The 22,632-nt window shown below is 46.7% G+C and overlaps 11 protein-coding genes across 11 annotated transcripts; 4 read left to right on the top strand and 7 right to left on the bottom strand.

Moving 5' to 3' along the window:
• Positions 1-802: 802 nt before the first annotated feature.
• Positions 803-2,872, top strand: N7481_011312 (Zn(II)2Cys6 transcription factor; the record flags this gene model as incomplete). Its single annotated transcript, XM_057270531.1, has 1 exon — positions 803-2,872. One exon carries the CDS (start codon positions 803-805, stop codon positions 2,870-2,872), a length of 2,070 nt encoding a protein of 689 aa, XP_057117705.1.
• Positions 2,873-4,091: 1,219 nt separating this feature from the next.
• On the bottom strand, positions 4,092-4,556 carry N7481_011313 (uncharacterized protein; the record flags this gene model as incomplete). The annotated part of the gene is made up of 1 exon (XM_057270532.1): positions 4,092-4,556. The coding sequence occupies one exon, from the start codon at positions 4,554-4,556 to the stop codon at positions 4,092-4,094; it is 465 nt and encodes a 154-aa protein (XP_057117706.1).
• Positions 4,557-7,563: 3,007 nt separating this feature from the next.
• On the bottom strand, positions 7,564-9,750 carry N7481_011314 (fungal specific transcription factor domain-containing protein; the record flags this gene model as incomplete). The annotated part of the gene is made up of 1 exon (XM_057270533.1): positions 7,564-9,750. The coding sequence occupies one exon, from the start codon at positions 9,748-9,750 to the stop codon at positions 7,564-7,566; it is 2,187 nt and encodes a 728-aa protein (XP_057117707.1).
• A 772-nt stretch (positions 9,751-10,522) lies between these two features.
• Positions 10,523-11,500, top strand: N7481_011315 (MBL fold metallo-hydrolase; the record flags this gene model as incomplete). Its single annotated transcript, XM_057270534.1, has 1 exon — positions 10,523-11,500. One exon carries the CDS (start codon positions 10,523-10,525, stop codon positions 11,498-11,500), a length of 978 nt encoding a protein of 325 aa, XP_057117708.1.
• Positions 11,501-12,596: 1,096 nt separating this feature from the next.
• Positions 12,597-12,916, bottom strand: N7481_011316 (NAD(P)-binding protein; the record flags this gene model as incomplete). Its single annotated transcript, XM_057270535.1, has 2 exons — positions 12,597-12,771; positions 12,876-12,916. 2 exons carry the CDS (start codon positions 12,914-12,916, stop codon positions 12,597-12,599), a joined length of 216 nt encoding a protein of 71 aa, XP_057117709.1.
• Positions 12,917-12,988: 72 nt separating this feature from the next.
• Positions 12,989-13,416, bottom strand: N7481_011317 (uncharacterized protein; the record flags this gene model as incomplete). The annotated part of the gene is made up of 2 exons (XM_057270536.1): positions 12,989-13,084; positions 13,273-13,416. Coding segments are annotated over 2 exons (240 nt in total), but the record flags the coding sequence as incomplete, so codon positions are not given.
• A 692-nt stretch (positions 13,417-14,108) lies between these two features.
• N7481_011318 (alkene reductase) lies at positions 14,109-15,216 on the top strand (the record flags this gene model as incomplete). The annotated part of the gene is given in 2 exon segments (XM_057270537.1): positions 14,109-14,726; positions 14,740-15,216. 2 exon segments carry the CDS (start codon positions 14,109-14,111, stop codon positions 15,214-15,216), a joined length of 1,095 nt encoding a protein of 364 aa, XP_057117711.1.
• A 366-nt stretch (positions 15,217-15,582) lies between these two features.
• N7481_011319 (acetate uptake transporter family protein) lies at positions 15,583-16,505 on the bottom strand (the record flags this gene model as incomplete). The annotated part of the gene is made up of 4 exons (XM_057270538.1): positions 15,583-15,665; positions 15,729-16,062; positions 16,128-16,267; positions 16,316-16,505. The coding sequence occupies 4 exons, from the start codon at positions 16,503-16,505 to the stop codon at positions 15,583-15,585; spliced, it is 747 nt and encodes a 248-aa protein (XP_057117712.1).
• Positions 16,506-17,453: 948 nt separating this feature from the next.
• N7481_011320 (bifunctional fumarylacetoacetate hydrolase/alpha/beta hydrolase family protein) lies at positions 17,454-19,212 on the bottom strand (the record flags this gene model as incomplete). The annotated part of the gene is made up of 2 exons (XM_057270539.1): positions 17,454-18,728; positions 18,769-19,212. 2 exons carry the CDS (start codon positions 19,210-19,212, stop codon positions 17,454-17,456), a joined length of 1,719 nt encoding a protein of 572 aa, XP_057117713.1.
• Positions 19,213-19,678: 466 nt separating this feature from the next.
• On the bottom strand, positions 19,679-20,167 carry N7481_011321 (cytochrome b5-like heme/steroid binding domain-containing protein; the record flags this gene model as incomplete). The annotated part of the gene is made up of 1 exon (XM_057270540.1): positions 19,679-20,167. The coding sequence occupies one exon, from the start codon at positions 20,165-20,167 to the stop codon at positions 19,679-19,681; it is 489 nt and encodes a 162-aa protein (XP_057117714.1).
• Positions 20,168-20,452: 285 nt separating this feature from the next.
• On the top strand, positions 20,453-22,216 carry N7481_011322 (metal-dependent hydrolase family protein; the record flags this gene model as incomplete). The annotated part of the gene is made up of 6 exons (XM_057270541.1): positions 20,453-20,675; positions 20,751-21,166; positions 21,238-21,288; positions 21,351-21,525; positions 21,577-21,778; positions 21,841-22,216. 6 exons carry the CDS (start codon positions 20,453-20,455, stop codon positions 22,214-22,216), a joined length of 1,443 nt encoding a protein of 480 aa, XP_057117715.1.
• Between the last annotated feature and the right edge of the window lie 416 nt (positions 22,217-22,632).

A 22,632-nucleotide genomic window follows, 5' to 3' on the forward strand; every position in this document is an offset into this window, starting at 1 on the left:
AACGGTTTAACCTCTTCTTCTTCTCTCTCTCCCTCTCTCTCTCCTCCGCGATGCAAGTGGGGATCTATCAAGATCGGGGGTGTGTATTATATAAAAGTCCCCTCGCCGTCTCCCCGATTTCCAATCTCCGCTACATCTTCTCCCATGATCTTTCCAGCATATTCATTCCCCCGTTCTGCGCTTCTATGTCTTTCATCTTTTCTCGAGTGTAACTTAGACTATTGTATTGATATGCTCTGTGTTCCCGCCTGGTTTTGGACACCAAAACAGGGGAAATAGAATAGACTTGTTGCATTATGATTTCGGGTCCAGTTTGAAATAGAAATAGAGTCTGTCTTGCCGCTGGGTTCGATCTAATTCTTTTAATTGGACCCCTGCTTATGGTTATCCGTTTCAACTTGAAGGTTAATAGAATGTTAAAGAGTGACCGTACGAGCCAGGCAACAAATGTACCACGTCGAAGTAAATAAGTTTGAATGGAAGCCCTTATATGTCCATGATGGGGAGTCAGAGAGTCGAATCCGGCGAATTGCATATAGTCAACCAGCCACTCTTTGCACACTTCAATGCTTTGCTCCAGACCGTCATGATCATGTGCATGAAGAAGTATATCGATATGACCAAAATGGCTGTGATATCACCGGGAATCTGTATACGGTGCGGATTTAGTCGACTTCCGCTCTCCCGAGGTTAACTTTCCCCCGCATGAACCCCGATGTGGGGGGCACCATTCTCAAAGGAATGGAGAGCCTCCCATCAGGAACAATCGACACCTCTCCCCGTGCCCTGAAGACTAAAGAGGATGACCAAAAGACTACCTCTAAGCTGTGAAAACTGCCGACGTAGAAAGATACGCTGTTTAGGATCGGGCGTGCCATGTGATACCTGTCGAAAGCGTGGAGTGGCGTCGTCATGCCAGTTCAAGCGCGATGTTGAACAGAATCCCCAACCAGAGCGTCATGAAACAAATCAGGATATTCTTCTACAGCGGATCTCGGATTTGGAAAGGCTATTGATTCAAAATATTGAATTGACGTCGACCTCTAACGCTCATAATCACGCGCTCCGCTCGCCCGTGTCCCATGATGATCTCCCTCAATCCCAGGACGATACCTCTGAGATCCCCGTCTCGAAATACACATATGATCACTATTCATTCCGAAGGAACATCGAATCTCAACGTGGTGAAGTCGGCAGTATCATCACATCCTCGTCGGGTCATGTGCGATACGTTCCTTATAGTACCTCTCGCGACCCTGATGTTTTCCATTCACTGCAGAACCGCTCACAAGTGGAATCACCGTCTGGCGTTTGTTTATTCACCGACATACTTCCCAGCACACAGTCACTATTAGACATATTACCCCCGTTTCGGCATTGTGACGACCTCCTCGTCGTCTTTTTCGATGTGTTCTCCCCACTCTTTCACATCTTACACGACAGGACCTTCCAGTTGAATTACGTCAAATTCAAACAAGACCCTCGAAATGCTCCCACACCATTTATTGGTTTAATATTTGTCGCCCTGGGGCTGGCTGTCACTGCCATTGATAAAGAAAGTCCTATCCTAGCAGACTTGGGTCGAGAGGCTTCTACGGCGGAAAGCGTGAGGTCATTGGCAGCAAAATACCGACAGGCAGCGATGAAATGCCTGGCCGCCGATAACTTCATGTGGCAGCATAATTTGCACACTCTGCAATGTCTCATTCTGCTGATATATGCCATCAATCATGCTCAGGGTCCAGCCTGGGCTCTCCTTGGAACGACACTTAATATTGCCATTGCTATTGGGTGCCACGTTGATCCCGCGCTTCTTGACCTGCATCCCATTGAGGTTCAAGAGAGGCGAAGAGCCTGGGCAGGGTTAATGATGCTTTACACTATTCAAAACACCTGTCTTGGTAATTTGGCCCCGTTTCAAGTGGAGAACAATGTCCAGCTGCCGGCAGACGTGGAAGATGACGAGATTGTCTCAGACTCGCTCCATGAAGCCTCGCATGGAAATGAACCGACTTCGGGGCGCAAGAATCCGACAAAAATGTCATACATCTTGTACAAATTCCGTCTCTACTCTCTAGCATCTGAGATATGCGCTCTAAGCACGATAGGGTCTACACCCTGCACGAGCAAGATACACGCGTTGGATGACCAGCTCCAGACTGAAATGAATGCGCAGGTAGAGCGCTTCCGCGAGCAATTTGATCTGCCAACATATCATCAGGCACATTCATTTATTTTGAATAATTACACCAATCATTTGGTTCTTCTCTTACATCGAATTCGTCTCTTCAGACCAGAGGGTATTGAAGACGGAGGTCTCATTACAAGCTACGAAAAATGCGAGCAGGCTGCTGTCGCCATCCTTTCAAATTACGAAATCCTCAATTCGCGTCATGAATTCAAACCATATAGCTGGTATATCCATGGCCTTGGGTCATTCCACGCCTTTCTAGCAATATCAACCATACTGGTTCTACTGGCGAAGCCTCGAGCCCCGCAAAGTCCCAAACATCTCATATCCCAAGCCGTGCAAAGTTGTCTCCAGCGATTCCACAACAATGCCCCATACAGCGAGATATGTACTCGAGCTTGTTCGATATTGGACCCACTGATACCAGGAGAGCTTCTTCAGCCCACTCCATTCATCGCATACTCGGATGGTGTATATGACTCGAGGGATACAAATGGAGTCGGATCGAGCAATGATTCTATGACAATAACTACGAATGGTGCATCTGACAACTTTGACTCGAGCTTCTGGACATTACCGGAAAGCTTCGAGGAGATTGTGTCCAAGATTCCATGCGAACAATGGCTTTCTCCGGCGGGATTTCCGTGGACAGATCGATGCTCTTCGGATGTAACATACTAGTATCTTGATATCGGCATTTGAGGACAGGAATGTGAGTCGAACTTGCAATTTCGTCGCCTATTTTATGTATACCTAGGTCACTCATTCCTCAAATCATTTCTGAGCGGAAGTTTCACCCACAAGAATACCAAAAGCTAGCGATAGTCATGACATCTTTCCCTCTGGACATCTCCCGTACGAGTAAATCCTCGGTACAAGTTGCTCTCAAATGAACCACTACCACAAGATCTTCGAAGGTGAGTGGGGACCTTTACCCCAACAGTGAAGGTTGAAGAGCTACTGGATTAAGTATACCATTTAAGTAAGTCAAAAAATTCTCGCTTCATCTTGAAACTGCTAAAATATATCGGATTACTACCTAGGTACCGGATTTCCCATGCAAGCAAGGTCTTGGCCTTCCCCTTCCGTTTTAGTGCTCAGTAAGCGCCGCTTTTGCTCACTGAGTATATTTGAGCACGTCTCTGAGCGCGCTGAGCAGATTAGTGATCATTACGTGACTGCTCTGAGCAGCTCTCTGATCACTCTGATCTACTCTCTGTGCAATACTTATATAAGAGCCAGCAGTCTGACTCAGGCACCCCAATAAAACAAAATACGCTATCCCTCACAAAAGTCTCTGTCCCAATTTTAGAATGCTCAAATACTCTATTAAAAAAGGTATACATTATAAATGGCCGCAAAATTATATAGTAATACTACCTCCTAGGAGTAAATACACTGAGCAGTTTACTTTATTATCCTATAAAATTCTGGCTGTAGTCTGTAAGCTCCTAGGAATAATTTATCAATTTTGCTTAGTATACTGCTTCCTGCAGAGGTCTAAGGCCAGAGAGCTAGAGAGCTAATTTTCTATAACTTCTAATTAGATCTATATATATTCGAACCATTCTAGGGAAGTCGGTAGATGATCTGCGTACCGGGTTATCAGAGTCGACACGTTAAACATGCCGGGCGCTTTGTGCGGCCTGTACAATGGACACATCTTGAATGGATGTCTTGTTTCCAAAGCCCTCTTCGGTACCATATACAAGACAGGGAACGAAGATATAACTCCTTACACCGTGGGCTTCGGCTGTATCAATGATGAGAGGGTTGGCTTTGACAGACTATACACCTTCATCAGAACATATTCTCAACACTCTTCAATTCACCCCCCGCTCTTAGTGAAAACCAAAAGCAAGGAGTGAGTATATTAGTAGATGGATGGGATAGAGATGGGTCATACCTCTTCCATGAAGTCGTGAGGTGCTTTGGCGCTCTTCTGCAGATCATACAAGTCCGGGCAGGTATCAAGCAAAGGGGCATCGGTTGGCATGCCGGCACGTCGACTGAATTGCGTGGCGCCGGTGGTGTGGAGGAAATGCACTTCTTGCCCTGTGTTGTGCTTGACCTCACCCAACGCTTTTATCATCGCGGGTTGGTGCTTGGCGGTATAAGCATCGACCAGGTAATAGATAATGGTGATTTTCAGATCTATGATCTTCTTCGCAATATCATCATGATCATGGACGTTGGCGACTAGCGGCTCCGCACTGTATTGCTTTACATTTTCTGCATGTTCCTCCGATCTCACAAGGGCGTAGAGGTGTGAATAAGGCGGCAGACTGGCGTTTTTCCAGCGAGCGAGAACGGTTCCTCCGAGATAACCGGAAGCACCAGTGAAGAGAATGTTATGCGGGACCATTGTTGAAATTCATGTATTGCAATTAATGGTGTCCGGAGCCTTGTAGTTTTCCAAGTGCCAGATATGAAAGCTTTTATATGTATTCGCGTAGCAGAGCAAGCATGACCCATATTGCTACCGAGGGGTCACGTCTTTTACTCCATGGGCAAATTACATGTACACTGACATATTAAAAGTGAGAGCATTACCAAGTGAGCCTCAATAATACAGTATGTTCCATATTTGTAATACCTGTGCCAGTGTTGGAGGTGAAATGACCGCACAATTCAAAACCAGAATCCCGAGACTTAGTTTCCAGCTAAACCGACCCCACTTCAAGAAAATAAACATGGATTGATAACTTACCGCGAGGAACTCTACTGAATAGGCTTATTCATCGGTCACCCAGCTTCCTTAAGTTACTATTCGCACGATATCGGAAGTATGGTGTCATAGCAGCTGAGATCGCGTAACCGATCTGGAGACCGGAATCAGTCAATCTTTTTATCCTGTTGGTTCCGCGTGATCTGATTCGTCCTGAATACATTACTAGTCTATACGCTTTTAGCAAGTGCTGCTAATTTTTTTAATCGGGACTGTAACACGTCGGCCAAAGTGACCCGAACAACAATGATCCTTGGGGTACAAAGTAACCGACCTATTCCAGCTTATTCCACAAATTCCGATTGGCGAACTCAAAATGGGAAGTCTCCACCTTTCATTATACTTGAAGTCGGCTACATGGTATTAAGTCCGCCACGAGATGGCACTAACGGCGAGAAAGATTCTGGCCTTTGAATGCAAATTGCATCAGATTTCCCATAATGCGGCCAGGTTTGTTTGTCCTATCGAGGTTTGAAGATGATGCTAAGTGGCCCCGGGCAGCCTGCTTTCCCTCGCTAGGCTTTGATACCGAGAACTACGTTTGAACATTAGAGTTATCCATGTTCTATATTCATCTCCCTTCACATCGCAATATATGAGTCATGCTTTTGAGTTCAATAAGAAACAGCTTTCTACTGTTTCTAATCGAATATTTCCTTTCTGTTCCATCGGTAGTACATCGATCTCGGTTGACTACCAACCGGCAATATGAGGTGATGCTATTACAGCAGGATACAGAGCTCTGCAGAAATCACGTCAATTAGAGTCTCCTCGGGGCCTACTAGAGGGTCGTCCGATATCTATAAGCGCCTTGTTACCCCAGATCGTCTTGCATCCTCTCGCATGTGTACTTACTTCCTCCGTGCACACTAAAACCAAAGCCCCCCAAGATTTCGACTTCACTCATTGGTCAACTAGGATTATAAGAATAGTAGAACAGATGATTTAAGACCCTTCGATGCTATTTTTAATAACCAGGGATTGATTAGGTTTATAGATTTCAACATGGGCCTAGAAGCTCCGCATTTGCACTCAACTTTCTTGCCTCGCCGTCTTGATTGGAGCTTCACTGTGGACACCAGGTACTAGCCGAAATAATAGAAGTACCGGGAAACAGAGACTGGCATCACGCTGCTAAGCCTATACGAACTCATCCTGGTTGACTTGATAATCGGGCTGACCAATCTTGGAAGTTCTTAGTCCAGGAAGATCAAAGACGCCCCGCACGCACAGAAGGCCATGGGCGCGGAAGGACGAGGCCCTTTTAGCAAATATAGGTATATAGAAGGCCATCGTATTGCTGCCCCTCAAACTTATTGACGCCTCTACAGTGTCTGACTAGGTGTACTTCTATGCAAGAACTTCTTTTCTACTGTAGTGTATTTCAGTGTATCCTTCAAGTGCTGACGGTCGTGTATGTCGCCACAAGCGATATAGGCACTGGCTATTCATTGCACGGGTCAAGAAAGAGGTCAAAATATGAAGTACCTGCGCAAAAGATGATTTCAAGTTGTTCCACGCGGCTTGTTGGCTATCATACTAGAAGAACGCTCCTGGATTTCGTTACAATATGAAATCCAAGTTGAGTGAAAATCAGCTTTGTTCTCCAGGTTCATCAGAACTTCTGTCATTTCCGTTTTCACATCAGTATATCTTTGATATGACACTCATTGCACTTTCTCAGAGTTGATTTTACTCTTTGCACGGGGAATGGGAATATCATACAGCCATTTGACAATTCCAATACGAACATCCTTGCAGAAGCTGTTAAACATTCCAGCTGCATCGACTCTATTGTGCTCTTGCAAGACCATGAATCTTATCTTCCAGGTTTTTAAAGGCATCATAGCTTCTTCTGATTCGATTTCAGCAATCGTCTACTGCGTGTTGTGAGGTCAAATTATTCCAGTGAACCAACAAGAGGACCATATTATCCACATGCTTACAGAGCGGGGACTGGCCAGCCGTCAAATCATCCAATGTGTTCTGATTTGACTTGCCATTTCATGATGGGCAGAAACGATGTCGTTGTCCCTATGATAAATAAGCGTTTTGTTTATGTATCTTTTGGTCGGCCCACGACCGGGCCGAGGATGCCGGCGGCGAGCTGTCAAGTTGTGTCCGCAGAGCTTTACTTCTTCATATAGTTTCTGGGGTAGTTTAGTCGCCGACCCAGCCCTGGTCCATTTCAGTGGACGCGCCCAAGAAACATCAAATGAGGGGTACAAACAGTCAATGTCACCTGTCGCACGGCCAGTATCCGTGATCCCATCCGCAGCATCCCCAAAGACTGAGGCCCTCTCCTGCGTCCCTTCTGCGAGTACCACCGCTATGCTCGTAGCAGACACGCTACTCGTCGAGCCAAAACAAATAGCCGCAAAATGACATCAGGATTTGTGGAAATCTGCATAAGCGGAGAACTCAGGTCGTGCCTCGGGCTTAGATAAGATGACTTTCGCCCTGCCCAATGAGCATACCTAATATGCCTTATTTTATTCTGAATTAATTTGAACATCTTTTTTTCTTCCTTCTCTTTCTTTCTCTCCCATGCTTAGTTTGCCTCGTTGAAATGCTACCATGTTGATTTGATATCATCGTGGCTGAGCTTTAGAAAGTAATCAAATATAGCTTTTGAGTACAGCTACTAGGTAGGAATGCAAGGCCGGGGGAGTTGAGACTCTAAGATATCAGCCACAGAAGACAAGGAAGCCCCGATGCGATGAACAATATTGAAAACATGGGTGGCACTGGATATCTCGGCCCATAATCGAGCGGTTGAAGCCGCGAGACGGTTGATTCGAGTTGAAAGATCCTCCTGATATTCCAATGTTTCTTGGAGATGTGTCTCTTGAATTAGACTCGTTACCATAGCAAGTAGCTTCTGCTCATCTTCGCGAAGCGCCGTCATTCCGCCGGCGTTAACAGCTTTGGCGATTTCTCGCATCCACCTAATTAAGAGGAACGCACATTCAAAGCTGCATATCGAGTGTTGAACACTCCAGTGCAGAGTTTGGGTCTGTACCAAGTATGGAATGCCAACACGGACCGGAATGCTAAGAGCATGGATACACTGTAAGACAGCCCGGTCCAATGATGGAGAGCGAGAAAGGTAAATCGTATCAGTGATGGTGAAGATTTCCTGGACGCTAGCTAGGTTCCCAGAGATAAGGTCACGGCAAGGCCCTAAATTGGCATTTAGCCGGATATACGCCAGCCGTAGCAACGCTGTTGCATTGAACCCCAAGGGGCCCTTGGGTGAACAAGGATCAAGCGTGGATTCGTATGTAGCCTCCCATGAAGCTTGCCAAGATCGTAATGCAGTCTCCATTAGCTTAAGTGACCGCAGGCGCATCGAAGAACCATCGTGAGAACGACAAGTTGCGGTCTGATGCTTAAGGTTTATTTTTTGGATGAGACCGTGTATTAGGACATAGTTTGAGAAAGCTGAAATGGCGCCGTGATCGGAAACACTGCGGCCCTGGAGTAGACGATCTAGTGTTATAGTGAAGGAATGCTCACGGCAATGGTAACCTTGCTGATATCGCTCCCAGCCAGCCTGTGATCTCACTTTCCATTCTGCCTCGCAGGACGGCAGACAAAGTGCTACCTCTTGGTTGAGAATTAGTGGTGGGACATTATAAGCAATACTATGAAGATTGAAGAGAATATAGGCGACGAGTAAGGTACGTCTTCGTTGCTGGTGCCTAACCCAGGTTGTCCATGAGAGAGTCATATCGGTCGTGTCATCCGGCCGACTGATCCCGATTTCCCGTATAAGCACTGCAAGCTGACTTCCCATGGCCAGACTATCTTGAACAAGTGGTTGTTCCCCCCAAGCGCTTATGGCTATAAGAATAATGAGAGTTTGGGTCCTTTGTAGGCATGATTGCGAGTGTAACTCATCATAGTCGCTGCAATTATCAGCTGAGTGGGGCGAATACGAGGTCTTTGATGGGGAACATGGATCTCCTCTTGTACCCACAGACGCCAGGGGCCTAACTATCAAGCTCTCCATGGTGCGGCGCCGGCGAAGGGAAAAGCTTCGCTCCACGAGACATCGAGCAGCGTCATACATCTGATAGCCCTGTGCGTGTTCAAACCGATAAAATGCCCCACACGAGGTCATCGCAAGAAACAACTCAAGTTCAATATTTTGTGGGTCGAATGTTACCGGATGAAGAAAAGGTAAGTGGTCATGGAATCCGCAAAAGTAACCTTCAAGGTAACGGGTGAGAGCGAATTTAGACGGAAGCTTAAAGTCAGGTAAGATCGACTTGCTCTGCGCCACCTTTTCCGAGATCCGCTTGTAAGCCGCAAAGGACAGGATCCAAGGGCATCCCACGGTATCTGATTCTGCATCAAGGTTGCCGTTCTGTAATTGGTCATTGGTTGAAGGGAATCGTGGTGGAAGTGGCGGGTTCTGAGGGGTTGGTATCTCTGCGGGCGTCAAAGACGAGTCCTCCTGAGGTAATGAAAGCCCGACTAGGTCTGTGGTCAGTCGAGAATCTCCCTGCGAAGCCGGCTGGTCTTGTCGAGGAAATCGTTGGAAAAGATCGCAAAGCGAGATATCGGTGTCCAGAAACTGAGGTGGGATGACATTGTCGAATGAGAACACATCAGTGTTCCCGGGGTTCAGCTCATCCAGCAGTCCAAAACTAAGACCCATTTGATAGTTGGAGTCATCAAGATGAGAAGTGCCAACAGGAGCATAGGGCTCAGATAGAAGTAGGTTTGCATTCTGAGATTCCACGGCGGATGTACTGTAGATCGGACTGCCCCCAAAGTTTGCATGTGGGTCCGGTACAAAACCCTCTATATCCTGCATTGGCATGTTGGAGGGGTTATTGTTCAGTTCTGATTGGTTTGCTGCATTGTTCGCCGCGATCGGTACTTCATCGCTGACGGGTGCGTGGCGCAGTCGTTCGTGGCGACTCAAGAGATCCCTTTGTAGAGACCATTAACGATGCAATCTGAATTTGCAGGCTTCATCTTACTGTCTAGAGAAAGGGCGGCCGCAATGACAAACAAATGGCTTCTCGCGAGTATCTGCGTCTCAAGTTAGTATGCGGAAGGAGAATCAGCCAAGGGTGGGGTACGGACGAACTCGCTCATGTCTCTGTAGGTGCTCAACGCGTTTGAATTCTTTATTGCAAAAGCGACACGGGGCCACTTTTGATTTGGGTCTCCCCCTCGCCATGATCGGGTGGTGTTGATGAGGGGTCGTCTGGAAGTGATAATGATGCATTTTCTTCTCCAATTAATTACATAATCTGCTCGAAACCCGGCAGCGTGCCCCCCATCGGGCATTTACCATTAGGTCATGTTCCCTGTAAAAGCCGATTGAGCCGAAATCGTTTACTGCGTCATTGAATTATCTAATAGTTTATATAGTTCATAAAATCGCCGGCACAACTTTCCTCATACTTTCTGTGAGCTTGTATGATGGAACACAAAGAATCTGCTGATTTGCAGCTGACTAGTGGCATTCCGTACTCCAACAAGGTTGTTCGGATTTCTGTGATTGATAAGTGCGAAAATCTTTACATTCATCCTAGAGTATTCATTCGAACTGACTATGTCATTCTAGTGGCGCACGTCTAGACATGCCATCGTCATGCTTTCACCAGCCTGGTTACAAAGGCGCTGAACGGCTAAATGTCCCGTCTTTCTGTTTCCTCATTGAGCACGAATCTGGTCAAAAGATCCTTTTTGACTTAGGGATCAGAAAGAATTGGCAGGATTTGCCTCCTGTGGTCTTGGAAATGTTTAAAAAACACGATTTTTCTTTTAAAACTAAAGAAGATACATCCACGACTCTTGAAAGGAATGGAATCGATGTATCCAGCGGTGCAATCAGCACTGTTATTTGGAGCCATCACCATTTTGATCATGTTGGAGATCTATCCAAATTCCCTAGTAATACAAAGTTGGTTGTCGGAGATAACTTCAAAAAACACTACTTTCCCGGATACCCCGATGACACAAAATCAGCTCTTTGCCATCACGATTTCGGGAAGCGCGAGATCCAAGAGCTTGTATTTTTACCCGGGTGTATGAAAATTGGGCGCTTTGCAGCTTTTGATTATTTCGGAGATGGGAGCTTTTATCTTCTGGACACTCCTGGTCATACATTAAGCCACATTTCTGCATTGGCGAGAACGGATGCCTTCCCTCCTTCCTTTGTTCTTTTGACCGGGGATGTTTGCCATCATGCCGGGGAGATTCGACCTAACGAGAGACTTCCATTGCCCGAGTCGATTGAGCCGTCCCCGATTCCTGAAATATCATATCCTGTTTGTCCGGGTCACTTGTTTCGCTCAATTCATCCACACCAAAGCCGAACCATCCCATTTTACTCTCTTGCCGAAACTTTCAATGATGACTCCAAAGTGGCTGCTTCGTCCATCACCGGTGTGCAGGAGTTGGATTGTGAAACTAAAATTTTGACATTAATTACCCACGATTCATCTTTACTGGGCGAGATACCGTTTTTTCCCAAGTCGCTTGAAGGCTGGGCGGATACCGATATGAAAAAGCACTTGAAGTGGAAGTTCTTGGCGGACTTCCGCCAAGGACTTTAGCATCGATAACCTGTCGGGTGTGTACGTACGTGAATAACAGTCTGTAACACCTCGGAATACTTCCCGTTAACACCAGAAGACAACAAGGACGAACGAGGGAAATATGTGAAGTGAGTTTAGAGAAATCACAACATTCATTGTGGCGAATACACAAATATAAACGGATCAGAATTAATTATATTGTCTAAATTATATATTTCTAGTATCTCATTATAAATTTATTTCGTTGTTAAGATATAAAGTTGTAACCTATCGTAGTATAGTGTTTTGGGGGTGTTCCGCTCGGCTTTGTTCCGTTCGATTCTGAATTACGTTAGCTGGTATGGTTATCCAGCCGTCCGGGCCACCAGTTGACAGAGGAGAGCCAAGCTCGGTACTGTATCGTACGGAGCAGGCTTCCCAACATTGGAGTCTCACAAAATCGGGAGTAAGTTAATCTTGGGTCGACAGTATCTGCTTCTAGCGCGGACATGACGTCATAGTAAGGGCTAGTCGGAGAACGCCGCTGTCTAGAATGTATGTTCTTATCTGTATACTTTCTATCTTTTTATCCCGACTTAGCTGAAAAATAACGGTTTTCAAAAATTGTGCGGTATGCTTTACCTAGGGCCTTCAGTCTGCGCACATCAAAACCACTGGCCATCCACAATTTTCTCCTTTTTTCCCACTGCCCTCTAATTCAAAGGTCAAAGGCGAAGAAAATTAAGCCTAACTTGCTTCTCAAGTGGATGAAATGGAGTCTTGCGCCTCTTGCGCCCCTACATAGTTGAGAGCCAAGGCCAAGAAGCCAGAGCTTATTGATCCCTATCACCAAATTCAAAGTCGAATACTCTCGAACGGATGATAATATTTTGGAAGACATTATATGAAAGCTCATAATACGCTGAAGATGGACCGATTAATGAGAAAAGTAATGGAATTCCATGGGACCTACGCATGAAGACCATGACCTACTCGGTTTCAAAAATGGCTTCACATTTTCCGACGTTCGATTCTTCATACATCATAGCCCCTTTATGGCAGATTAAAAGGCAAATGCCTGGTTCAAAGCTCTTTCACCTTACATCCATGGAGGCTGAATTCGATCTAACCCAGTTCAGGTCCTATTAGCGGGGATGAAAATACTATCCGCCGGGTCGAAATGAATCTTCGGCAGAATAACCTGCGCAGACTTCTTTTTCTCCTTATAGTTGACAGTGTAGTGAACGCCGTACTTGGCTTTGACATACCCCAGCTTCTCATTAGAAGACGGTGTGATAATAGTCTTAGCACTTGCAGCCTTTGCCAACGTAAGACCTGTGATCGATACGCCACCCGTGCATGAATATGGAGTCAGTTTCTGTTCCTGTTTGAGTTATTGAGGCACATAATTGACTTGCCTTGGAATAAAACGAGCTGTTCCAGCTTCAAAGGCATGTTTCCGTACAACGAATTTCAGGCTATAGTACCAGTGTCAACAACACTGGCCCATTAGGCATAAGTAAGCGTTCAGCTTTTAGCTGTTTTCACGACAGCCTGAGCTGGGACTGAAATGTATTCCCTCAAAACACCGTCCACGAGGCCACCCAAGCCATAGTTCCAGTTCTTGATTGGCCCGTACAATTTAATGGGTTAAATGCAACAAAGACCTTATCACCACGCTTGAACCTAGAGACTCCCTCACTTGTTTCAACAATGTCGCCGGCGGCATCCGAGCCGGAAACGAGGTTTGTGTGATGGGGGCGGATATTTACCGGTTGCGATAGCGATGTCGCGGAAGTTCAATGACACACGTTTGGCCACAATAAGCACTTTATGCTTGCTAGCTGAAGAATGAGCTCTTCACATTGGGAAAGTTCTCCCAGGAGCCCTGAGAAGTGAGCCGGATGACGTTTTGAGTAGATTTTTTTGTAATACCGCAGTGTACTTTTGAATGGACCTGAATATTCGAATGGATGCAGAATGGATGTAGGAGGCTGCTAGTTAAAGTTTGCCTTTCGTACGGTACTAACTTTAACACAGGGTGAAATTCCATGTTGCCTACTTCTTGACGTCAGCTTTACCCTGGTCAAGATGTCTGGATTTTTTTTTGCCGTGAGGGGTAGAAATTCATATCAAAAGTCTCCGACATTTCGATTATCTCCCCCAAATTATGACAAATGTATCGGACACAAGTGTTCGAGATATCCGTTCTCTTTCCCTGGTACACGGCTACCGCCAATCTACGTAGCACACGGTCGGGCTATTTTGACCCCAATTCCACACCAACGAGGCTCTAATACTCGTAATCGATTTTCCCCACTGTTTCCATGATTTGCTAATTTCTGCCCCTCAACAATCACGGAGAATTTTGATATTTACGCCTTGAGCACAACTTTACTCCGTAGTCACCAACTTTGATTTTCATTTTTAGTAATCTCTTTATTTTGACACGGGTTACCCTGCGCATTACCTTACCAAATTTATGATTACCAACTTTTTAATTCTCAGTCTAGAAATCTCTTATTCCTTGGCAGTACCATTCCTAAGGAAGATTTAGTATATAAACATAGATCTTCGAGTTATCGTTGATATTTTTTTCCATCAATTCACATCCAACACATTCAAATCAACGCATTCAGATCATTAAATGTCCAACTCCAACACCGCTCTTTTCACTCCCATTCAGATCGGTCCTATCACCCTCAAGCACCGCATCGTCTTCGCCAGCTTGACTCGTGGTAGAAACGATGAGAACCACGTCGCTACCGATCTTCAGGCGGAGTATTACGGTCAGCGTGCTACCGATGGTGGCCTTCTGATTGTTGAGGCGATGAACGTCAATAGGCAGGCTGGTATGAGTCCTGGTACTCCTGGTATCTTTTCTAAGGAGCACGTTGAGGGCTGGAAAAAAGTCACTGCTGCTGTCCACGCTAAGGGTGGTTACATCCAGAGTCAACTTTGGCACCAGGGCCGTGCTGCTTCCTCCAAGTACATCAAGGAGACTCCTATTGCTCCTTCTCCTATTGCCATCAAGGGCATGGAGTTCATGGGTGACTACACGTATGAGACTCCTCGTGAGATCACTAAGGAGGAAATGAAAGAATACGTCAAGGACTTCCAGCAGGCTGCCAAGAACTCCCTCGAGGCTGGATTTGACGGTGTTCAGTTCCACGCTGCGAACGGTTTCTTCTTTGACCAGTTCTTCAACTCTGCTTCTAACCAGCGTACTGATGAGTACGGTGGATCCCCCCGAGAATCGTGCCCGGTTTTTTTTCCAGATTCTTGACGGTTTGATCGAGGCTGTTGGCATTGAGCTTGTCTCTATCAGACTCTCTCCTTGGGCTGCTTTCCTCGATGTCGAGGATGAGGACTCTTACGCCACCTGGGGTTACGTTGTCAGGAGACTCCAAGCTGAATACGCCAAACTTGCTTTCCTTGATATGGTCGAGCCGCGCTCTGTCTTGTACGACGACTCTTACAACTTTGAGCAGAAGGAATCTCTTGATCCTTTCCGTGCTGTTTGGAAAGGACCTATTGTCACAACTGGTGGTTACACTTACGATCCTAAGCGTGCTTTCGAGATCGCTAAGAAGAACCCTAACAACTTGACTGGTTTCGGTCGTCTTTTCATTGCGAACCCCGATCTTGTCGAGCGTCTTCGCAACAACTGGCCTTTCAACAAGTACGACCGTCCTACTTTCTACACTGGTGGTGCCAAGGGTTACGTTGACTACCCTTTCTATAAGGCCGAGTAAACCGTTCATGATGAAGCCTACACTGATAGATACAAAAATAAGATTTAGAGAAACATAGATATATAGGAAGGAATATTGCGTTGATTAAAATTCAATTTTGTGATTAGATTGAATACAATTTCTGTAACACTCAGTAAATTAAAATAGATAGCTTGACATAGAGCGCTTAGATGAGCCTTTTCGAACTTCGCTATTCTCGTATTGGTAGGTGGAATACGAAGGCGTAACGTAATTACAGCTTCCATACATACCTAAGTATTAAAACCGTGAAATCCACTGGCAATACGAGTCATTCTTTCTTTCCGTATACCGGTTCGATTAATACCATGTTCATCCACTGATCCTTTCCATGAAATCCTCGAGAATTCAAACAGCTGAGTACATATCAAATGTCGGCAATTTGATGGGAGTGGTTCCACCACCCCATAATCCAGCACAGCCAGCCCAGTCTACTCACTCGCGATTAGTCTTGACCATATCACACGATAGGTGTTGATGGGTATGGTACTTACAAGAAAGAAACGATACAGCAATCCCGAAAGAATAACCGGCAGTCAGAAGAGAATCCATGTTGGCCATGAAACCAGACGCCAGAAGCAAGAGAGAAAGGTCCAAGAAGAACAGGTCAACGAAAAGAACCCAGGATGATCGCATCGCCGCGATGGTGAAAACCACAGTCACGATAAACCACGCCAACAGGTATAACGCCAGAGCTTGGTTGAAGCTAGGGTCCACGGCACCGGTAGCGGCGTCGGTGTATGCAGACATTATACCTGTTCCGGGGAGGTAAATCATCGCATATGACAAGTTGAATGCAGCATATGACGAGAATACGGTGGCACCGAACTGTGAAGAAAGTACATCTGTTAGCAGCTGGCATGGCTTACTGATTCAAATGCCCGGGAACGTACCGTGTTTCCAGTGATGAATTCCATGATGCCGGCAATGAATTGACCAACACCGCCATAGAATATTAGACATCCAACCATCAAATTAGGCGCTGAGACACCCCTGGCGTGCAGTCCGAACACGGAAATCAAGAACATATCTACTGGATTAATCACATATCATCAAGAGGGGAGCGGTCACGGTGATATACCTGTCGCAAAGGAGATCAGTCCCAATGGAGAGGGGCTCGCAAATGTACGATGATAGACAGGAAGGGCAGGTTGGCTGCGATCGTTCACATGTCCTCCTGCAGTGTGAAGGCGTTCAAGGTGGTCTGCGTGAGATGAAGGAGATGTGTTCTCTTCCTCCGATTTCGTAACAGCGAAATCGTTTGAGACCATGATGTTTGACTGATGATTGAGAGTAAACAAGGGTAGTTTGTGCTTACTACGGACTTCTTGGACCCGCTCGCAATTTATATACGCTGCCGGTGGAAGTTTCACACTGGAACTAATCCCAATTCCCCACAGCCTATAATCCGGGGAACATGTAAGTAATCAGATCTAGCGCTAGGAATAGGGGTCTTTCCTACCAGTGGATAGCTCATCCCCAATTCTCTGGTCTCCGCATCCACCTCCATGTAGCTCGGCTATATGAGCTCCACATATCTACTAGGCAAGGGACGATAATGCGGGGGTTCGCGGAGTTTCACGGAGTTTCGCGGACTTGCTGCTGAAGTGATGATTATGTAGGCTATACCATGGCACCACCAAACCCTCCTTCTTTCTCCGCACTTCTCCGCACTAGTATGGTCATGTGCCAATGGACGAAGGGAAAGATGCACGAAAAGGTGGTCGATGGATGCCAACACGAGACTACCGAAACAGAAACTTCAGGGCGAAGGACGACAAGGCGGCTTTAATGCCGGAGTCACCCACGCCTTAACACAATTAGTTGATAATTCTTGTACTATTTAAAGAATTACTCCCTCTGTGGACCGATGGAGAGCTCAAGCCCTACATAACAATGGTGCATACTACATTTGGGACATCATATCATGCCGTGCACACAGGGTATCGATGAGATCGGTGGCTGCGGTGAAGCCGCAATCCATTGGAAGCTTGGAACTTGAACCTATCAACGCCTAAAGCTCGTTTCCTTTCATATATGTTGAATATAGTCTATTTGTAAGTTTTCGGTAAGAAAGTTGGGAATGAAATGGTTTGTTTCAATTTCTACAATATGTGGTGCCGAAAGGGGTTATTTTGTCCCTTGACGTCTATTAACATGAACGAATAAAAATTTAAAAAAGAAAGAAAGAAAGAAAGGCACAAAGGCATAAAGATGTCTCAAATCTGCGCCAGAACGGCCTGCACAGTTCTATCAACATCTTCAAACAAATGCCAATGCCCCACATCCTTGAGAACCTGAACATTTCCACCTCCTGTTGCCTCGGAGTACTTCTGACAGAGAGCCGGAGGGCTGACCTTGTCCTCCTCGCCCGTAACAAAGGAAACTGGAATACGCAGACTCTTAACGTCCAGTGATTCGACAGCAGATCCAGCAAGTGCCGCGCATGCCTTGGCATATCCTTCGGCATCTTGACTGAGAAGAGAAGTGCGCACCGCGGCAATAGCCAGCGGGTTGTTCTGCTGAACGAAGACCGAAGTTCCAGCTTGTGTGATTGCATCAACAACCGCCAACATTCCCTGCTTTCGAACAAGGGCGGCTCGGGTATAAGATCCTTGGCTGCCTGCTTCCGGCAATGGGCTCGGTGGGGGACCCATTAGGATCAGTTTGGACACAAGGTCAGGATGTTCCAGAGCAAGCTTGAAAGCGACAAGAGAGCCCATTGAGTGGGCTATCACGGTAACGCCCTCGTTCACACCAGCCACTTTGGAGAGCTGGTAGAAATCGTCTGCAAAAGAGGCGATGGAAAGGGTGCTGAGTGCCGATGTTGGAGAAAGGCCATGTCCTTCTAGATCCATAAGATGCAAGGAATGTGTGGACTGAAGCTTCGCAACAAGGGGGTAGAAGTAACTTGTGGATCCACCCAGTCCATGAATTAAGAAGACTGGCGGACCTGTTTCAACACCCAGCCGTTGGTAAAAGAGCTTCTTGCCGTTGACATTTGTCAATCCCGCATTGGAGGGCGCCTTTTCATTAGCGATGGGAATGTGGGACTGGGCGCGCTCGGAGGTGGTGTTGACTGCGTCAGGAGCAGCAACCTGATTTCTCAGGGTTCCTAGTCCTGTCACGGAGACACTGATTTCATCTCCGGGCTGCAAGAACTTCATGGGCCTGAAACCGAACCCGACACCGGCAGGGGTACCAGTGGCGATAACGTCGCCGGCTTGTAGTGTTTGGCCAGCGCTGATAGTCGCAATCAGGTGAGGAACGTTGAATATCAGATCGTGAAGTGTGGCCTCTTGGCGCTTCTCCTTGTTGACGAAGGTCTGGATCTTCAGGTTCTCTGGAAGGCTTTCCTTGGGGACAGCAACGGGTCCAATTGGACAGAACGTATCAGGGGATTTGCCCAGGAAAAATTGCTTGTGGTCACGTTGGCGCTCGCGTGCAGTCATATCGTTGATTATGGTATAGCCCCAGACGTAGTCCAAAGCATTCTGCTCCGAAATTTGGAAACCCCCCCTTGCCAATGATCACGCCGATCTCACCCTCGTAGTCGGGTGTGCTGGTAAAGTTTGGATGCAGCAGAACAAGGTCTTCGGGGCCGATTATGGAAGTCGCACGCTTTGTGAAGATCACCGGGTGCGTAGGCTGGTCGGTCTTATCACTGGCATCATAACCAGAGGAGTTGAATTCACGGGCATGTTCGACGTAGTTCTTCCCAACAGCAAGCACGTCCCGACCTGAAATTGGAGGGAGGTGCTTGACGCTAGAAAGAGGGAAAGATTGCGCGCCGAATGCCGTGATTCCGTGTTCGCCGGCCGCGATCACTTGATAAAGATCTGTCAATGGGGTGCCAGACTTGAAGGAAAGAGGGGTGATAGTCGAGGTCTCGAAGTCGAGATGGCCAATTCTCGGGCCGCTGTTGGGCTCCGAGTATGCCACATAGTTGGTGAGCGTATTCACGCCGTTGACTGTCATTTTGAAATGAATTGGATTCAAGAGGTTGAGAATTTACATAAGAATTCCTAGATTTTTGTCCAGTCACTTTTATAAATCAAAGACTCACCCGGTGCTGTTCAGGACTCCCCGCATCGGATTTTACCCCGATCGGAGATATCTGATATGGCGTCATTTTCACCGCGCATCACCGCGTATCACCGCGCATCGCCCGCAACTGTGATCCTTATGGGGGGGCAATGGCCGTGATGCAATCGCAGGAGAACTCTGAACTCTGTGAATGTCTACCGTCGGACTTGTATGTGTATATAGGATCGATTTCCAAGGTCCATGTTGGCGTAAAAGGTTTACCGCAAGATACCTCGTAGTAGCATATAGGCATAGTAAGATTTTAATATCATATTTCATATCTTATTTACATAGGATTCACGATATGATTAATTAGAACAGGGCTCAGCATGTACTAGCCATTCAAGACTAGCATAGGTTATCGGTTTCTTGATCCGAAGTACCTCGGAGGCTCCTTGAATCGATTCACTATCCCTTCCGTTCGCCCAACACGCAAGTATCGTCCCCACTTCTCCATGATCGTCTTGGAATGAAAACGCCAAAATTGCCACGAGCAGTCTTCTCCGATGAAACTTCGTATGACAGTGTCACCTCCTGGGTGCTCTTTGATGAACTTGGTACAGTCGTAAACAATATTGTCTACGACTATCCAAGCGAGACCATTGGCGAGCGACAAGCATAACCGCTGGTTCCGGACAATCGCGGGCGGAATAAAAGGCAAAGCATCATCGGGGACAGATGGATCCTGAAGTGTATATGCAAAGGGAGGTGATGCGGAGATATGATCAATTGTTTCAACCTTTTCGACGTGTTCGGTGACGGATTTGAAATCGGTGACCTGTGTAGGAACAGGCTCGAAAGATGTCAGTCCATCATGAAGCCGGCTTCGGAGACCCAGCCAACCCATAATGAACGTCTCGGTGGTTGTAAGGTCAAAAGGGGGAGTCACGCAGCACATTACCCTCAATTTTAGGACCTGCGCGGCTTGCGGAGAAGCGCGGAGAAGAGGGGAGGAAGGGGTGTTAGCAACCGATTGGTGCCCACTCTGCAAATCGTGGGGAAGTCAGTCGTTACTACAGAGCTAACACGAATCAAATATGAATAGTTCGCAACGCCCTAGCCTGGGATTGGCCTCCCTCATTCATTCAAACAGTGCTTTACTTGTGTCCTCTTTCTCCTCCATCTTTTCAACATGACGACTGTGTCGTGGATGTCGTCGGACTACCCTATTGACAACTATGACGGGCCTCCTCGCAATGTCGCATACATCAACCAGCTAGACTTCGACTCGGATCTTCAGCCCGTGAAGTATGAGATCGCCGGCACAGCTCCTTCTTCCAAAGTTCTCATCCTAGATGTGGAAATTCTGGAAGCCACTGGCCGGGAGCCATACAGAGGTGACGTCCTCATCGCAGGTAAGTTACCACCTGGCCACCAATAAAAGCTCATCACCTATATGGTGGAATATGATTAACCGTCACGTTCTATAGGTCAAAGATTTGCCCATGTGGGCAAAGTTCCCAACAAAGAAGCACTCCTGGCAGATTCCAGTGTGCGTGTTTTCTATGGAAAAGGCCGCACGTTAATGCCGGGCCTAGGAGACTCTCATACCCACTTTACCTGGAACGGGGGTGACCTGGATCGACTCGGTGATCTCGGCGTTGAGGAGCATACGCTCCTCACTGCGAGGAGCGCTGAATGCTTCCTGGATTCCGGGTACACTATGTGTTTCGGAGCCGCATCTGCCAAGAAACGCTTAGATGTCGTTATTCGGGACGCGATCAATGCTGGAGATATTCCGGGGCCCCGTTTTCTTGCCAATGGACAAGAAATGGCACGAACAGGGGGGGGAACTAGTCGGAGAAATCACTGCCTACGCGGATGGCCCCGAGCAAATGAGAGAAGTGTAAGTTGCTATATGGTACATAGGGGCTTCCTTAGGATGGAAATCGCTAATAACATATCAGTATCCGTGAGCATATCGATATTGGCGTCGACCAAGTGAAGCTTTCAATGTCTGGAGAGTCGGTATGTATATCGCGTAGCCTCGTGAGAGCCGAGAACTAACAAATTTCTATCAGATCACGGAGATTCGAGATGCGGAAGATTGCTACTTCACCCAAGAAGAGACAGCAGCATGTGTCGACGAGGCCCATAAGCATAAGAAGCGGGTCTGCTCACATGCTCGAGCTCGAGACTCTGTTCAACAGAGCATTGACTTTGGGGTGGACGTGATATATCATGCATCCTATATAGATGAGAAAGGTGGGCTGCTTTCCATTATTATGTTTGACTATAGCTGATGGACTATAATAGGCATGGACGCTCTCGAAAAGAGAAAATCGAAGCACGTAGTAGCACCCGCTATTAACTGGCTGATCGCCACCCTCTACGATGCCGTGATGTTCGGCTACCCCACTGAGAAGGCCGAGCAAGTAGGCTATCTGAAGGAGCTTACTGCCGCTGACCGTGCTATGCGCGAGATGCATCGAAGAGGAATCGTGGTCCTCCCCGGAGGGTAATTCTTCCCATTTCTTTTTCCATAATCAACAAGGGAGCAGTTCTGACTCTGATTTCTAGCGATTATGGATTTGCATGGACGCCACATGGTACCTATGCGCGCGACTTGGCACATTTTGTCGATCGGTTTGGCTTTACATCACACGAGTCGATTATCGCAGCAACCTATGGCATGGCTAAGTTATTCATGCGCTCTCACGAAATGGGCCAGATCAAAGAGGGCAACTATGCGGACTGTCTTGTAGTTGATGGGGATCCACTGAAGGATATTTCTATTCTGCAAGACCATGATCGGTTGAATATAATTATGATCAACGGTCGTGTTCACAAGGCTGGGGTCAAGGAGTATGTGATCCCAATGCAGAATGCAACAGGTGTCCATTCTATGACAAATGAAATGGTGCATTTGGAATTACAACGCCCGATTCCATCTTGAATACGACTTTATCTGGGGTCTTCAAGTATTTTGCAACTTCCAGACTTGTTACTTGAGCTAATGCTTTGTCTGGCACAAACCTACTCATCAGTGATAGATATTGTCTAGGCCAGATAGTAGTATATATATTTTTTTTCTCTAGCGTTTCAAATAGTGCAGCACTTATTATATATCAAATTTAGTGTTCCGTGCATTGAATACTCTGTCTATTGGCCAAGCCCTAAACCCAAAGAAAAGGACGCATATATGGTGAACGTGAAGATATACGTCGAATCAAACTCTTTTTGAAGGGATCTGACTAGCCCCTTCAAGGTTTCTGCCGTCATATTATTTCTAAGACAAGCTTCCAAGGCTCTTGACCTCCAACTGCCACAACAGGGCCGCCAAAGAGCCTTTCATGCTTCATGACTACAGCA

This window comes from Penicillium waksmanii (assembly GCF_028829765.1).
Source record: "Penicillium waksmanii strain IBT 27052 chromosome Unknown utg000009l:1.0-4314994.0:1.0-4318279.0, whole genome shotgun sequence".
NCBI classification, from domain to species: Eukaryota; Fungi; Ascomycota; class Eurotiomycetes; order Eurotiales; family Aspergillaceae; genus Penicillium; species Penicillium waksmanii.